The sequence below is a fragment of the Callorhinchus milii genome, unplaced genomic scaffold, assembly GCF_018977255.1.
Source record: "Callorhinchus milii isolate IMCB2004 unplaced genomic scaffold, IMCB_Cmil_1.0 Scaffold24, whole genome shotgun sequence".
In the NCBI taxonomy this organism is placed as follows: Eukaryota; Metazoa; Chordata; class Chondrichthyes; order Chimaeriformes; family Callorhinchidae; genus Callorhinchus; species Callorhinchus milii.
This window is the reverse complement of record NW_024704765.1, coordinates 3869920-3886915: the sequence shown is the minus strand read 5'-3', so window position 1 is coordinate 3886915 and position 16996 is coordinate 3869920. Positions and strand designations below refer to the sequence as shown.

Here is a 16996-nt window from a genome sequence, read left to right as displayed (position 1 = left end):
GCCCGGCGGCCAATCAGCGCGCGGCCGATCACGTGGCTGCCGCCCCGCCCCCCCCCGCCCCGCCCCCCCGTGGCGCGCGATCGTAAGTCGCGTCACGATCCCGAGGGGATCCCCGCGCGGGGGGGGCGGGGCCGGTGCCGGGGAGGGAGGGGCGGGGCCTGGCCTGGAGGGGCGGGGCCATGGGCGGGGCCGGGGGCGGGGCCATGGGCGGGGCCGGGGCAGCAGCAACAAGCAACGGACACAGTGACAGATGTATTTACGCGCTGTCCGGGCGGGTCCAGGCGCTCGGTTTGCATCACCCCTCCCCCCCCCTCCCGGGGGCTGACTCGCTGCCGCGTGTGTGTGTGTATATACTGTACAGGTGGTGTGTGTTGGAGGAGGAGAGCGGTGCTGCAGTAGGTAAGTCAGGACAGTTACAATGATTAGGATAGGAAGCTTCACACACACACACACACACGGCTGTTAATCACAACGGTCAAGTCGGTCCGTGTAGGTCTTACGGGGGAAAAAAAGCAGCGTTTTTTTTAAAAAAATTAAAACAAGATCTGAGTGTTGGTGCGGTCCGGAGCGGAAACCCGGGGAAGGGGTTCCCCATTGGGGGAGGGATGAAGGTAACGTTAATACTCATTTGATGATGGCCTTAGAATGGTAAAGGAGCGTATGCTGAGGCGGCGGAGCTCGCAACCCCTCTAACCCCCACTCTCCCCCCCCCCTCTCCCCCCCCACTCTCCCCCCCCCCACTCTCCCCCCCCACTCCCCCCCCTCCACTCTCCCTCCCCCCACTCTCCCCCCCCCACTCTCCCCCCCCACTCTCCCCCCCCCACTCTCCCCCCCCCACTCTCCCCCCCCACTCTCCCTCCCCCCCCACTCTCCCTCCCCCCCCACTCTCCCCCCCCACTCTCCCCCCCCCACTCTCCCCGGGGTTTGTCACTCCGCACTCAAAATGTGCCTTAACTAAAAAACTCCTGTCACCCCCCCCACCACCCCGTGGGTTGTTGTTGATCTCTGCGCTGTGACTGTGGGCAGTTTGTGCAGCACAGCCCCTTCCGAGGATCACTGTCAACCCGATGAGAATTGGGGGAGAAGCCGAGAGCGGGTCCCACACCCATCACTGGGTGGGGGGTTGTTATTCCGAGGGTGGCATCGCCTCCTGTCTGCCCGAGTGGGGACATCATCACAGTGCTCCTTTGGAAAGATGGCTTTGAGAGCTAAAGGGAAGTTACCACTCAAAGGTCTGGCGGTTGTAAACAGGATTTGTAACTTCACAGCTGTGTATGTGTTTATGTTCAGCGAGTTATCAGCTAACAACGTGCACTTACATAGCTCCCTCTCTCAGGGTGGAGTCATGGAGTGCACACAGTGACTTCTGCTTTTTGGCTACTTTTCATCTGCTCTGCAACAACAACAACAACAAAATTACACTTAAAGAGCGTCTTTCACTTCGGGAGGACGTCCCAAAGCGCCGAGACTGTCTTGTACGTTGTAGAGGTTAAATGTAGTCATGTTCTAACTATTGAAACATGGGCTGTACGTTTTGAATTGTAGCTAAACTGAGAACTAAAGGGTTAATGAATGATCGGTGTATGATGACTGCAGGGACTGGGGTTCAGTGCAATAGTAGAGATTGCAGTCAGCATTCAGTGCCAACAGTTATTGTTGGCAGTAAGTCTGTAAAAGGTCAGTTGGGTGGTAATAGAGTTGTATTTATAGTACTAACTGCTGCAACCGTAGATCTTTCTCTGCAAGAGTACTGTTGCCAAGTGCACGTTCCCCACAACCTGTTTATAGGATGCTCTGGTGCAAGTGGTGTAGATTACAAGGCCCATTCATTTCCCAGAAGAGATGTCCCGAGCAGCTGTTTCCTATGGAAGCAGTTGGGTTGAGGTCGAGAAAAGGATTCTGATGCAGAAATATCCCACAAAAATATATGAATGATAATGTTGGTATCTAGGTTTTGGGTCAACAATACACAACAACAACTTGGATTTATATAGCGCCCTCAATGCCGTACGGCATCTCAGAGCACTTCACAGTAAGGATCCCGGGGAGGAGGAGGAAGGTGACCAAAGGCGCTGTCGAAAAGGAAGGCCCTCAGCTGAGAACTGAAAATAGGAAGAGAGGAAACGAGGCGAAGGGAGTGAGGAATGGAGTTCCAGAGCCTTGCGGTGTAGTGGCTGAAGGCCGATGGTGGAGCAGAGGATTCGGGGGATGAGGAGGCCAGACCTAGTGGAGTGAAGGCAATGGGCACTGTTTTGAGGCGAGAGGAGGTCAGAAAGGAGGGGGTGTGCAGAGGAGTGGATGGATTTAAAGACAAGTGTGAGGATCTTGAAGTCAATCCTCTCTGGCAAGGACTGGGATTATCGGGGAGCGGAGTTCCTAATTGTCTGCCATGCAAGACCTGAGGTGACTTGCTGCTTGGATGCATCATTATCCGTGTGTATGAGTACAACAACAACAACAACAACAAGATTCCATTTATAGAGTGCCTTTCACGTCAGGAGGACGTCCCAAGGCGCTGTCAGGACCCGAGCAGGGGGGGAAATGGTCAGGGTGAGGGAAGGGAAGGGAGGTAGCGAGGAGGAGGGAAGAGAGTTGAGAGGGGAGCCAAAGGCTCGGTCAAAGAGAAAGGTCTTGAGACCGGCCTTGAAGGAGGAAAGGGAGGAGGCAAGGCGAAGGCACTGGGGGATAGAGTTCCAAAGCCTCGGGGCTGAGAGGCTGAAGGACCGGCCACTGATGGCAGGGTGGTTGGGGCAGACCGGAGCCAGAGGAACGGAGGGACGGGCAAGTAGGTAGGGGGATAGTAGGTCAGAGAGGTAGGAGGGAGCGAGGCCGTGAATGGATGAGGATCTTGAATTTGATCCTCTGGGAGATGGGGAGCCAGTGGAGGCGAGCGAGGGTGGGAGTGATGTGGTCGCGGTGTCTGGTGCGGGACAGTACACGAGCTGCAGAGTTCTGAATGACCTGCAGCTTGTGGAGGGAGGGCCGGGAAGGCCGGCGAGGAGAGAGTTCCCACAGTCCAGCCTTGAGGTGATAAAGGCATGGATCAGGGTTTCAGCCGCGTGAGGGGTGAGGTAGTGCCGTAGTCTGGCGATATTCCGGAGGTGATGGAAGGCAGTGCCAGTTGTGGCGTGGAAGGACAGGACAGCTCAGGGTCGAACAGAACACCGAGGTTCCTGACTGGCTTTGAGAGGTGGAGAGTGCAGCCTTGGATGCTGATGCTGTCAGCGCCTGAGGTGCTGACGTGAGCCAATAAGGAGGGCCTCAGTTTTGCGCACGTTGAGCTGAAGAAAGTTGGCTCTCGTCCAGGACTCGATGTCGGACAGGCAGCTGTCAGGACATCGGGGGTCGTGGAGTTGAGGGTAGAGGAGGAAAGGTAGAGTTGGGTGTCATCCGCATACATGTGGAAGTTAACTCCATGTCTGCGGATGATGTCACCACAGGGGGAGCATATAGAGGGTGAAGAGGAGGGGACCGAGGACAGAGCCCTGAGGGACACCACACGAGACAGTGCGGGAGGGGGAGGAAAAGCCATTCGTTGAAACATAGTGAAAACGGTGGGAGAGGTACGACCTAAACCACTCAAGGACAGTGCCTTGAAGGTTGAGGTGGGAGGACAAGCGGTGGAGGAGGATAGAGTGGTCGACCGTATTGAATGCTGCCGATAGGTCGAGGAGGCAGAGGGAGCCCTGGTCACAGATGGTTAGGATGTCATTGGTGACCTTGACCAGGGCAGTTTCTGTGCTATGGGCAGCACGGAAACCCGACTGAAGGGGTTCGAATAGTGAATGGGTGGAGAGGAAAGAGCGCAGCTGGGAGGCGACAACTCGTTCCAGGACCTTGGACAGAAAGGGGAGGTTGGAGATGGGCCGGTAGCTTGATAGCTGCGACGCATCAAGGGAGGGTTTTTTCAAGGTGGGAGTGATGGTGGCAGTTTTTAAGGGAATGGGAACGGAGCCAGAGGAGAGGGACAGGTTGACGATGTCTGTGATATGTGGGGCAAGGAGGTGGAGCTGGGAGATAAGGAGTGGAGTGGGGATGGGGTCAAGGGAGCAGGTGGTGGGTTTCAGGGATAGGATGAGTTTGGTGACAGAGGGTGGGGAAACGGGTACGAAAGTGTGTAGGGGAGGATGGGTAGGAGTCGGAGTGTGGGAGGGAGGGGTTGGGGGGTGGGTGGATGTTGGAGGGGAAGTGACCGCGGAGCGAATTCCCTTGATTTTGGATTCAAGGAAATCCAGCATCTCCTCGCAGTGAAGGTTGGAGGAGATGACCTGCGCGGGGTGGCGGGGGGGACGGAGGAGTCGGGATGTGGTAGAAAACAGTAGCCTGGGGTTGTTCTTCGACTCCAGGATTATCCTGGAGTAGAAGGACGACTTGGCTGAGGCTAGAGTGGAGCGGTAGATTTTGAGGAGGTCCAGCCAGATTTGTCTGTGGACCGTTAGGCTGGATTTGACGCAGGTGCGTTCAGCGGCCCGCACCTGGCTTTTCAGTGAGCGGAGGTGGGTGGTGAACCAGGGGGAGGAGCGAGAGTAGGAGACAGTACGGGAGCTCAATAGGGCAAAAGGTACACATCCAACCAAGTACACCCTCTGGAACGCCATCCTGCAGTCCCTCTGCCTAGGCCCCCCTCCCTTGCCTCCTTCAAGACCCTCCATTCGACAACGCTTTTGATCACCCTGCTTCCTGCCCTCCACTCTTCCCGATCCCCACTGACTGTCCAGTACCTCAGGATGTCCTCTCGAAGGATACGAACATTGGGGGATTGAACTGGGAGTTTCTGCTGGAACCTGGCAGGTCAGGACCATGTATTTGTAGCCTTCACTGGCAGTTTATTGTCCTCCAAGCTCTCCTGTCATTTTGTTAAAATTTTGTTTCGGTCAATTATTTCCCTTCTCCATCCTTCCTGAAGGCGTTTGACTCACTTTTCTTTCCCATGAGGTCTGGTCTGGTTACATTATAAAAAGACAGTTTTCTGAGACTGAGTTGTAGCCTGAAATCTAATTGAGAGCTTCAAGTGGTTTGTATGTTGAATGACTGGTCCTGGGAGTAAGATCTAGGCTGAAATATAAGTGAGTGATTTAGATGTTGAATAAATGAGTAATTTACAGGGAATTAGGCATTGTTTCTTTGTCTCACTCAAATTACGTTTTGTTTTAGTTTTCAGACGGGCTGTTTGGTCGTCTCTGCAGAAGGAGTAAGATTTATCGCAATCGTCAAGAAAGAGTCCATTTCGCTCCATTATCTCTCAAACGGACATCAGAAATGGACGGAGGCTCTACCGGACAGGTGAACGCTGCTGGGTATATTGCCATATGGCGCAGAGGTTTGCACAGCTAACTGTAGGAATGTCTTTGCTAGGCTCAGTGGTTTCTGGATGTGACCCATTTCTTGTTGCCGTTCTGGGAAGCACAGCTATTGCCTCACTTTCAAAGTCCTCTACGGTCTTGCTCCCCCCTACCTCTACGACCTCCTAACCCCCTAACATCCTGTTCGCTCCCTCCGCTCAGCGGGCTCCGTCCTGCTTCACACCCTCCGCCACTTTCAATACCCGTCTCAAGCGCCTCTTCTTTGACCGTGCTTTCGATCTCCCTGCTCCCCCCCCCCCCCGTCCTCCACCCTCTCCCCAGCTCGGGTCCGTAAGTCTGTGTGTCCAGCGCCTTGGGATGTTCTCCCGACGTGAAAAGTGCTTTACACATTTTGTTGTTGTTACTTAAACTGAGGACCTGAGACTGACTGTGCAGTGTGTGCTTCAGCAGTAACAGTAGCAATTGTCTGTTCTTTCATCGCTCTTCGGGGACATAACTCCTTTGATATTTGGCACTTGATCTGTGGGTGTAAGCAGTTTAACTGATGGTGTGTATGTTTGGCTGTGTGTCTGTCTCTCTGTAGTGAGGGTATCCATTATGAGTTGGTGTATTCAGGAGGAGATGATGCTGTGCATCTGGTAGGAGTGGTTTCTCGTTCTCAACTCCACATCACTACGTATGATGTCGCTGATGGCAAGGTCGTCCGTCAGGTGAGGACAGGAGGTGGCGATGTAGGTACGCTATGATGGGAGTCCTGTAGGTCAGTGGTTAGAGCACTCACCTCGCAAGCGAATGGACCTGGGTTTGATTCCCGGCCAGGGCGAAACGTTGGCCAAGTTTCCATCCTCCTCTGTTTATCTAACAGTAAGTAGGAAACCGGGGGAAATAATCCCTTCAAAACAAAAATAAATTTAAAAAATAATAATAATTAAGTAACTCAATCAGTGACTTTTTGTGGGACACGCTATGCACAATTGACTGCCATGTTTCACCCACAAAATATACAGTCCATTTAAAGTATAATAAAAATAATCCTTGAATTTGATATAGTGCTTTATCACATCTTTGAGATGTCCCAAAAGTGCTTCACAGAATATACTGTAAAGTCAATTGACTGAATATTCTGTGAAGCACTTTGAGACGTCTCAATGACATGATAAGGCGTTGTATTAAATGCAAGGATGATTATGATCAATATTTGACACTAAGAGGAACCAGAGTCTCAGTGTCAACAGTTTCCGCTCTATTCTGTTAATTTGCTTCTCTGCTGCTTCTGGGATGTCTTTCCGACGTGAAGGGGGCTATACAAGTCTAACTTGTTGTTGTTGTTGCTGATTTCTTCTGAAGATTTCCTTCGAAACCTCCTGGATCCAGCACCTGAAGGACCTTTGTGGGGTTATTGGGGAAGGAATCCTGGCTTGTGTGGACTCGGAATCCCACTCCCTTCATCTCCTGCCTCTGCAATCAGACCAGGAGCCTGTGCAGATTGCACTGCAGGTAGTTTGGAGTTTACAGAAATCAAAGATATAAATCTAGACAATCGAGTGGAGTCAAATGTAAGTTGTTGACTATTTTACTTTCTCTTTATTCCTGGTCTGTAGTCTCTGGATCTGAAGCTGGATGAAGGGTTTAAGGGAAAGATTGTCACCACACAGCCATCACCAATGGGGGCTGCTGGAGCTCAGTTCTTCCTGCATTTATCAGACACCAACGGTGTGCTGCTGCAGCTCCGCCACATGGCGCTCAGCTCTCTGCGCAAGTTTGTCCAGGTTAGTCACCGCTCTGTTCAGTGCTCGGGTGCCACAGACAGGTATCTCGCGTATCCTGCTTTCCGCCCTCCCACACACACAAACCCCCCCGTCCCCCACATACAACCACTCCACCCACACAAACCCTCCCCCCACACAACCCCTCCTGACCCCACCAACGCTCCCCACCCACACGCCCTCCGCCCACCCACACAGATATGAAGCACGATAGATGTTATACACAGCATTGAATTACCGATCACTGGCTGACTCTTAACCCTTGCTTTCAGGACTTACCAGCTGTTACTAGATATACTGCATTAATTCAGTGTTTGGGGGAATTAATTATCAGCGTCCCTCCCACCGGCCCGGCTGGGATCGGTTAGCTCAGTTCCCATAAGATGGGATTCACTGGGTGACTTCACTTTCTGTGTGGTTCAGTTTCAGACACCAGGGAAATGGCTTTACTGACAGCTGTTTAGGGGAAGTGTTGCTCCTGTAGAGCCTTTGTAGCTGTAGTGTGTTGTGAGGGGTTAATCCTTCTATCTCTTGCAGGCTTCACTGATGTCTTTCGCTACGACTGGTGATAAAACAGTGGCGGCTGTGATGACAGCTAAGAACAGAACGGTGAGGCCCAAAGAGGGAAGTGTTCTGTAGAACAAACTTTTCCACATATTTCGCTTCGCCCATCAAATATACAGTCACTACAGTATATTACAGTATATCCCTTGAAGCACTTTGAGAAGTCTTGACGATGTGATAAGACGCTATATCAAATGCAAGGATTATTATTATATTCTTAGACTGATGAGAGCAGCAGTGGCACTGAGGGAGAAATTAGCACATGTTCTAATAGTTGATTGGAATTACGACCCTAAACATAGGGTCATAAGCAACTCAATTTCAAATCAATATGTGTGTCGCTAGTGTGTGTGTGTGTGTGTGTTGCTGGCACATGTGTGTTATTGTATGTGTTGCTGACACAGACATGTTCTCACAGGCTCCCTTCAGAGCAGCTATCTGATACTATGCTGCTTCCAGGATAAACTCACACAGAGCCAGAGAGGACAGTGGCTGATTTGGGTTATGTTTTGTTTCTGTTCAACAGGCTTTCAGCATTAACCTGTACTCAGCAGAGAATGGCCGATGGTTACTGGATACGGCCATGGACTTTTCCCTGAACCCACATGTTGGCAGCCCTGAGCAGGTGAGGGGGAAATGGGAGGGGCTCTGATTCGCAAATTATACCCCCCCACAAGGTGTAGAGAACTCCACACCCACCCAACCCCCACCCCCCTCAACAGTGTAATGGGGTAGGGTGGCTGAACTCCTTCTGGATTACCTGCATCTCCAGTCCTGGGAAATCTGATCCAACTCAAATTGATGCAGAGAAATTGTGTCTTCTGAAAGGAGGATTGCTTTGCGGCCAGTGGGAGCAAACTCGGGTGTGTAAAATCCCCCGTTACTGCTCTCACTCACTCTGTGTGTGTTCGCTCTCTCTCAGCTCTACATTCAACCATTTCTGAAGAAAGATGATTCTGTGGGATACCGGGCTCTGCTCCAGACCATCGACCACACCCTTACCTACATTCAACAGCCAGGTGTGTGGAAGGCAGGACATAGGCTGGATGTGACAGGCTCACACAGTGAGGCATTCCATCCCCATGCACCCCGGTCCAGGATTTGTTTGCCATATGTGGAGAGCTTAGTAGTTAGAGCACTCGCTTTGCAAGCAAGTGGACCTGGGTTTGATTACCAGGCAGGGCGAAACTTAGACAAGTTTCCTTACTCCCCACGCCTCTGTTTACCTAACAGTAAATAGAAAGTAGAAGTTAGTCAATTGGTGGATTGCTTTTCTGGGGGTAATAAAAATGAATCATAAGAATTTGGTCACTCAATCCACGACTATGTGTGAAACACTGTTGTGTGCAATTGGTTGCCGTGTTTTGCGAATAAAACAGTCACTACACTTTACAGTATATTCTGTGAAACACTTTGAAACATCTTGAAGACGCGATAAGGCGCGATATCAAATACAAGGATTGTTATTATGATATCAAATGCAAGCATTCTTATCATTATGTGTTCCTGACGTGTGTGCAGAGCCACACTGGAATGTTTAGAGAGTTGAGGATTCTCTGCTCTGTGTAGGTCGCATTGTCTGGACACGGGAAGAGGCGTTGGCAGAAGTTGTTACGATGGAGATGGTGGATCTGCCTCTGACGGGAACGCAGGCCGAGCTGGAGGGCGAGTTTGGCAAGAAAGCAGGTAGTGTGTGACCCTGGAAAAAAAGACCACTCACTTTAGGAAACTCAATTTCCTCTCTCCATGGATGCTGCCTGACCTGCTGAGTATTCCCAGCGACTTCTGTTTTTATTATTGAATATTTAGGAGTTTGTTTGTTTGAATCTGATGAGACTTTTCTGCAGGTGCTTCTCCACAGACAGAGAGCAAGAGGGAGGCTTTGTTCCAGAGAACCAAACCACTTGTACATCATCAGGTGTCACAATGTCCCCTCCCTCTCGACTCCCCCCAACAATTTATCTTCAAAGGTGCCTAAAAAGCTACCTATTTGACTGTGCCGATAATCCCCTGCCCCCCTCCTGGCTCAGTATCCAGCATTGAGTATAGATCTGTGAGATGTCACTGTGTATCAAAGATGCTGTGTTGAATGTGTAGCCAATTCTCATGGTCCTGTGTGCTCTGTGGTTGAGACGCAGCTTTTAACATGATCTTTTTTCTTTCTGCTGCTGTGGAACCAGCCACACAAGGTAATGGGCTTTCATTGCGCAGATTTCTGTGTCGTTTCTGGGAGGTAACTTGTGTGGCAATGAGAGCTGAAGTGCCTTTCCAGCTCCTTGAGTGTTCAGGGAATTTTTAGTTGCGATGCCGCTCTATAAGTGCTCATTCTTGCCATTGGCTTTCGATGGGGGGGGTGGAGAAACAACAACAAATTGCATTTATATAGTGCCTTTCACTTCGGGAGACGTCCCAAGGCGCTGGACAGTGAAGGATTTTGCACACCCAACCGGAGTCTGCACCCTGCAATTTTAATGCAGGTGACCAACTGGTTTATACTTACCGCTCTATGATCTGTCACACATGATTCTATTCTGTCTCTGTTTCCCTGTGTCATTTTTCTCGCTCTGTCTGTTCTCGCTCTCTCTGGACTGTTTCTCCTGCTTGACCACTGGTTGCTTTGCCTGGCAGATGGCCCAATGGGAATGTTTATGAAGCGGATTTCGTCCCAGCTGGTTCTGCTGCAGGCCTGGTGCTATCAGCTGCTGAAGATGTTCTATGATGCGCGGAAACCTCGCAGCCAATCAAAGAACGAAATCACCATTGAGAACCTGGCTCGAGATGAGTTTAACCTGCAGAAGATGATGGTGATGGTGACGGCATGTGGGAAGGTACGGGGAGGGAGGTGTGACCCTGACCCTCAGTTACTGGATGCTGTGTCCAGCTATTTCTACCTTTGTTTCTTGTCTTTGTGGAGTTTTGCAGCTCAGTGGTTAGGGCGCTCACCTCACAAGCGAGAGGACCTGGGTTCGATTCCCAGCAGGGCGAAATGTTAGGCAAATTTCCTTACTCCATACGCCTCTGTTTACCTAGCAGTCAGTAGGAACCCGGTTGTTAGTCGATTGGTGGATTGCTTTTCCAGGGGTAATAACCCCTTCAAAAAATAAATAAATAGTTTGGTCACACAATCCACGACTGTTTGTGGGACACTACTGTGCACAATTGGCTGCGGCATTTCATGGACTAAATATACGTTCAGTTCACTTGACAGTATATTCTGTGAAGCTCTTTGAGACATTTCGAAGACGTGATAATACGCTATATCAAATGCAAGGATTATTATAATTTTCCAGCTCTTTGGGATTGACAGCAGCTCAGGGACCATCCTATGGAAGCATTACTTGGAGAACGTGAAGCCCGGATCCTCCTTCAAACTGGCTGTCCAGCGAACGACAGCTCACTTCCCTCACCCCCCCCAGTGCACGCTGATCATCAAAGACAAGGTTAGTGTCGCTGAGCTGGAGCTAAAGGATTCACTTCTACTTTTCACTCCGACCCCGATTTGTGGTTGGTCTGTCCTCCTCGCGGCCCAGGGCAGTGACCAGAGGCGGTAGTGACTGAGAACATCACCTCGGGCAGGGTTAACGTGTAATTGTGTTCTCTGCTGCTGAGTTTCAATCAGATTCCTGTCCACCCAGTCCTTGCTTCCTTGCTCCACATCCACAAGCTTTGGGTAGCATTCAGGACTTGGGACCCTGGCTGACTTATCTTTCCCCTCGCCACCCCTCCTCCAGCCTGGGGTGAGATTGAGACGTTCTCCTGAAATGAAACTACACATGTAGTTTGTTGTTCTTGAGATTGTCATCTCTGCTCAGAGTAGGTATCGAACTCGAGACTATTGGGGTGTTTTAAAAATCAATTAACCCTTTGACTCCCAACTTTTGCTTTCACCAGGAAACTGGATTGAGTTCTCTCCATGTCTTTAACCCAATCTTTGGCAAGCGAAGTTATGTAACCCCCCCAGCGCTGGACCGGCCCATCCTTCAGTCCCTGCTGCTGCCTATCGTGGACCAAGATTACGCCAAAGTGCTGCTGCTGATTGACGCTGAACACAAGGTAATTTACCTCCTTGATCAAACGTGTATTTGCCTGATGCTTGCTTCACCTGTAGGTGTCCAGTAGCTCAGTGGTTAGAGCACTCGCCTCCTAAGCGAGAGGACCTGGGTTCGATTCCCTGGCAGGGCAAAACATTGGGCAAGTTTCCTTACTCCACACGCCTCTGTTTACCTAGCAGTAAATAAGAACCCAGTTGCTAGTTGATTGGCGGATTGCTTTCCGTAGGTAATGATCCCTTCACAAAAATAACAACAATAATTTGTCACTCAATCCACAACTGTTTGTGGGACGCTGCTGTGCGTAATTGGCTGCCGCGTTTCACCCTAAAAATACAGTCAATTCACTTTACAGTATATTCTGTGAAGCACTTTGAGATGTCTCAACGGCGTGATAAGGCGCTTTATCAAATGCAACGATTATGATTATTATGTTTGTTTCTGACTGGCAACAGCGTTGCTGCAACTGAGCCTTGTTTTCCCTCTTCCCAGGTGACAGCCTTTCCCTCCAGTAGGAATATCCTGCAGCAGCTCCAGACCTCTGCCTCTGTTATTTACTTCTATCTGGTCGACCCGGTGCAGGGCAAACTAAACGGCTTCCACCTGCGCGAGGTAACTTGTCTGGTTTAAATCATTGACCTGTGTTCGTGGGGGTCAGTACTGTTCTGCCTGTTCTGTTAGTCAGGGTGTCAGTTGGGATATCACTTGTGACATTTGTTTCCTGCAGGACTTTGGAACCGAGGAGATTTGGGAGGTGGCGATTCCGACAGAGACTCAGAGAATAGTGACTGTCAAAGGGAAACGCTCCAACGAACATGTGCACTCACAGGGCCGTGTCATGGGGGATCGCAGTGTCCTGTACAAGGTACAGCGGGGAGCGGGTGGGTGGGAGGGGAGCGGGGGTTGGCAAGTGTGTATGTGTTGGGGTATGATCTAAGGGATTACAGAGGTGAAATATAACTGGATTTAACCTTGTGATTGATGGCTGATCTTCACTGGTTTACCAGCTCTCGGTGGCCAGCTTCTGTGTCGTTTCTCATGGCTGACTCTGCTCTCTGTAGTATCTGAACCCCAATCTGCTGGCAGTCATCACAGAGAGCACCGACACGCACCAGGAACGAGCCTTCATCTGCATCTACCTCATTGATGGCGTGACCGGGCGCATCATCCACCAGTCTGTGCAGCGCAAAGCAAGAGGTCCTGTGTACGTGGTGCACTCCGAGAATTGGCTGGTGGTAAGATTGAGGGGGTTGGGGGGGTCCCAGGGCAAAGTGGGGGAGAAAGTTGGCGGAGGAGGGGGGTGGGTTGTGTTCGGCAGGGTCTGAATTCAGAGTATAATGGCTCACTTTCTGAGTCACGATCGTACTTCTATCACAATGCCTTATTGATGCTGAGCAGCTTTGGGGGATTATTAATGTCACTCACCCAGATGTCCCAACCCTCTGATTCGTCTCTGCCAGGATAAGACTGAAGAAACACTTGCGATTGACGCATTATCCACTTTGTAGCAATTTTCCCCATGAACTGATCACCCTTTCCACAGGCCTGAGGAACCCAATAACTGAACAGTGTTTCCCAGCGGTGCAAGTGGATGCGTATAAATGCCAGGGAGTTGGAGAGACAGATAGAATCATAGAATATTACAGCACAGAAGGAGGCCATTCAGCCCAACATGCCTGTGCCAGCTTTTTGCAGAGCTACCCAATCAGTCCCACTCCCTCGCTCTTTCCACATACCCCTGCAATTTTTTCCTTCTCAAGTACCTTCAAGATTCTCTGTTATTTAACCCTAACTGTTCCATTCTGTGCTGACAGTACCAGTACTGGAATACCAAGTCCCGAAGGAACGAGATGACAGTGTTGGAACTGTACGAGGGGACCGAGCAGTACAACAGCACAGCCTTCAGCTCACTGGACCGGCCACTCTCCCCCATCATCTTCCAGCAATCTTACATCTTCCCCTCGGCCATCAACCTGGTGGAGGCCACTATCACAGAGAAAGGGATCACCAGCCGCCACCTGTTGAGTAGGTGACAGACTGATGGGACCCAGACCGAGGGAGGGGCCAGGGGGTGTGAAGGGAGGGGCTGTTTGGGAGTGGGGAGCCAGGGGTGTGTGGATGGAGGGGCTGGGTGGGAGAGAGGGGCCCTGTCTCTGTCTGTCCATGTGTCTCTCTCTCTCAGTCTCTCTCATTTTTTGCCTTCTCCCTGCAGTTGGGCTTCACTCTGGAGGAATCCTCTCCTTACCTAAAGCGTTTCTGGATCCTCGACGTCCAGAGGTTCCTTCTGAGCAAAGCCGGTGAGTTAAGAAATAAGACAGGGCTGTGGGTAGAGGCCTGAGGCTGAGGTGATGTTTAAGTGATTGTAGAACAAGATTACAGCAAATGCATGCTCGTGTTTCGCGTTGACATAGTTGTGAAACCTCTTTGAGAAATCTAGGAGCAGTTTTCCATAGTCCCATATGTTGTAACTTTTTCAGGGAGGAGAATCTAATTCCGTATGCTCCTGAACTGCCCATCCGATCGGAATGGTTCATCAACTACAATCAGTCTGTGTCACGAGTGAGGGGGATTCACACGGCACCCTCCGGCCTGGAGTCCACCTGCCTGGTTAGTATGGAACCAAATTCTCATAGCCAATCGCAGATGCCAACACCCATGGCTGCTGTAGCCCCATAGTAGTTAATGCACAATCTGATCTGTCTGAGGGAGGAAGGAGAGGGGGATCTCTGAATGACTGGTATCATAACGAAAAGCAAGTTTATCATAATATCCCTGGTTAATGCTCTGTTGCTGCTGCACATTTGATTAATGATTAGTAAACCTGGTTATGAGGTGTTCATCCAAGTGCTTTTTAATTGGGATTCACTGAATCAGCAAGCGGGTTGTTTATGCTCTCTATTGCCTCCCAGAGGCTCAGCAACAAGGAGCCACTTTCTTCACTGGGTGGGGGTTTACAGCTGATCCTGGAAGCTGGGTGAAGAGTTGTCTGACCTGCATCTGGTGGCGAGGTGAACCGTGTGATCTGGTCAAGATGCGACAGTAGAAAATAACTCCAGAATAAGAATAAATTAAAAATAGTCACGGGAAAAGAAGTGTGTGAATACTTTGGATGTGACCTGGATGCATTACCCCCAGCCTGATTTGAATCTCTCATGAATTCCTACCCTGGATGCTAGCGGCAGTTACCAAGCTGTTAGTTTCTATCCAGGTTTCAGAGTTTTACAGGAGGCGAGTTTCTGGCTGACACAATAACAAGTGAATGTTTGTTCCAGGTTGTCGCTTATGGTCTCGACATCTTCCAGACTCGTGTTTATCCCTCGAAGCAGTTTGATGTTCTGAAAGACGACTATGACTATGTGTTGATCAGCAGTGTTCTCTTCGGTCTGGTCTTTACCACCATGATCACCAAGCGGCTCGCCCAGGTTAAGCTCCTGAACAGGGCCTGGCGATAGCAGCTACTGGGACATGAAAGGGGGGAAGGGGAAAAAGAAACATTGTCCCATGGATTGAATGCGAAGATGGAGATGCAAAGGTTTTGGGGGACAAGCCAAGTAGCGAGACTGGAGTGTCAGCGCCGGGGCTCATTTGTTTTCTGCGGGTATTTATTTTGAAGACTGTCATGACTAGAAAGTGGACATTTTGATTAAATAAAATTGGCTTCAGGATTTTCACTGCAATCAGCAGTGGTCCCTCACACACATTGTTCAGAGCAAACACTTTTGTTTCTTTTTTTGGTTAGAAAGTTATTTTCCCATTTGAAATTGTAATGACGGATGTAGATAGAGCCACCCTTATGATTGACAGGAGGCCAAGTGGCTGCTAATGTGTTTAGCCTGGAAGCGGCGACTGCAAACTGGAGCCTTGCCTTTTAAATTGTAATTTTACTCCTAAAGTCTGTATCTGTCTTACCTGGGAATCCTACATCCAGGCATCCTGTTGCAGAGGATTCTTGTACCGAGACTTGCTTAAGTGCGAGACACCTGGGTTCAATTCCAGGCAGAGGGCGAAACCTTGGGCAAGTTTCCTTACTCCACACAGAGCCTAATAATAATCCCTCCAAAACAAAAACAATAATAAATTGGTCACTCAATCCACGACTGTTTGTGGGACGTTGCTGTGCGCAATTGGCTGCCGCGTTTTCCCCACAAACATATGGTCAATTCACTTTACAGTCTATTCTGTGAAGCGCTTTGAGACGTTGAGAAGACGTGAAAAGCGCTGTATCAAATGCAAGGATTATTATATTATTATAAGTACTACAACTTGTGCCACTGATTGTGAAGTGAGCGTCTGGTCCTCTGCAATACCAGGTTACCTGGTCTGGGCTCGGCAGCCTCCTGAATTCCTAACTACAGCGGTTTCCATTCCAATAGCCAATGGGGCTTTTACTTGTGTTCTTCTGCTGTCCTTCGCTGACCGTGTTTGTTACGATCGAAACTGATTGTGGACATAAAGCTGATTGTTCAATTTGCAGTTCTGAACAACCTTGTTTTACGAGTTAATTTCACAGGGTCACTGTGAGGTTTGTTCCTTTGTGGACACTTAAATCTACCCCAAATTTTAAATACAAAGCGAGTTCTAATAAATTTGTGAGAAAAGGGATGGTTAAGTTTTTTTTAGTTCCTGATTAATATGTGTACTTAATTGCTGAGAAAATATATTTGGGATTTAGACTTTATTTTAATGTGCAACTGATGAGATTGGTTTAACCTAGGATTAAAGACAGATCTATGTGATTATCTAGGAGTCTAATTATGTGCCTGCGATTCGGGTTTATGAGCTGGTAAGAGAATATGTTGAGTTGCTCTAAAAGTACATGTAGTGTCAACATGAGGGATATACAAATATTGCTGTGAGGAGAAATGCAGTTGTGCTCTTACAGTTAGTAAATGTTACCTGGAAATGACTGGAATTTGAGGATTTTCTTGATTTTAACCTCAGTGTCCCCAAACATTGCAAGTTCACAACAGAAAACTTGAAACCACTGCATTAAACCTTTTAAATAGAAAACAATTTGTTTCCTGAGTTGTTAATGTTTCTGAATACCACTGAATAAACAATTACTGTGACCCCCTTGAACTTTGTGTTTTATTCTGAAGATTGTGTATGTAATGTCCTGTTCTGGCACAAAATAGGCAGAAAATATCGAAAATATTCTGTATGGAACAAGTTTTTTTTATTATTTGCTAAAACTTCAGAACAGTGCGAGTTAGTCCCGCAATAGTTGGTAACTGCTTCCCTTAGTTGTATTAATTTGTGAGCTAATGAGATATCCTTAACTCTGATTTGAAGCTTCACAATTAGGTACAAGAAT

General features: G+C 49.3%; 1 protein-coding gene and 1 non-coding gene across 2 annotated transcripts; both read left to right on the top strand.

Moving 5' to 3' along the window:
• Window positions 1-179: 179 nt before the first annotated feature.
• On the top strand, window positions 180-16751 carry LOC121850716 (ER membrane protein complex subunit 1-like). The gene is made up of 20 exons (XM_042343779.1): window positions 180-252; window positions 4719-4791; window positions 5155-5283; window positions 5887-6013; window positions 6651-6800; window positions 6905-7072; window positions 7607-7678; window positions 8160-8258; window positions 8556-8652; window positions 9203-9319; window positions 10262-10461; window positions 10924-11073; window positions 11525-11686; window positions 12175-12294; window positions 12410-12547; window positions 12744-12917; window positions 13497-13707; window positions 13895-13979; window positions 14160-14289; window positions 14955-16751. The coding sequence occupies exons 1-20, from the start codon at window positions 180-182 to the stop codon at window positions 15132-15134; spliced, it is 2655 nt and encodes an 884-aa protein (XP_042199713.1). The 3' UTR covers window positions 15135-16751.
• Window positions 11743-11816, top strand: trnar-ccu. Its single transcript has one exon. It is a non-coding gene; the product is annotated as a tRNA-Arg (tRNA).
• Window positions 16752-16996: the final 245 nt, after the last annotated feature.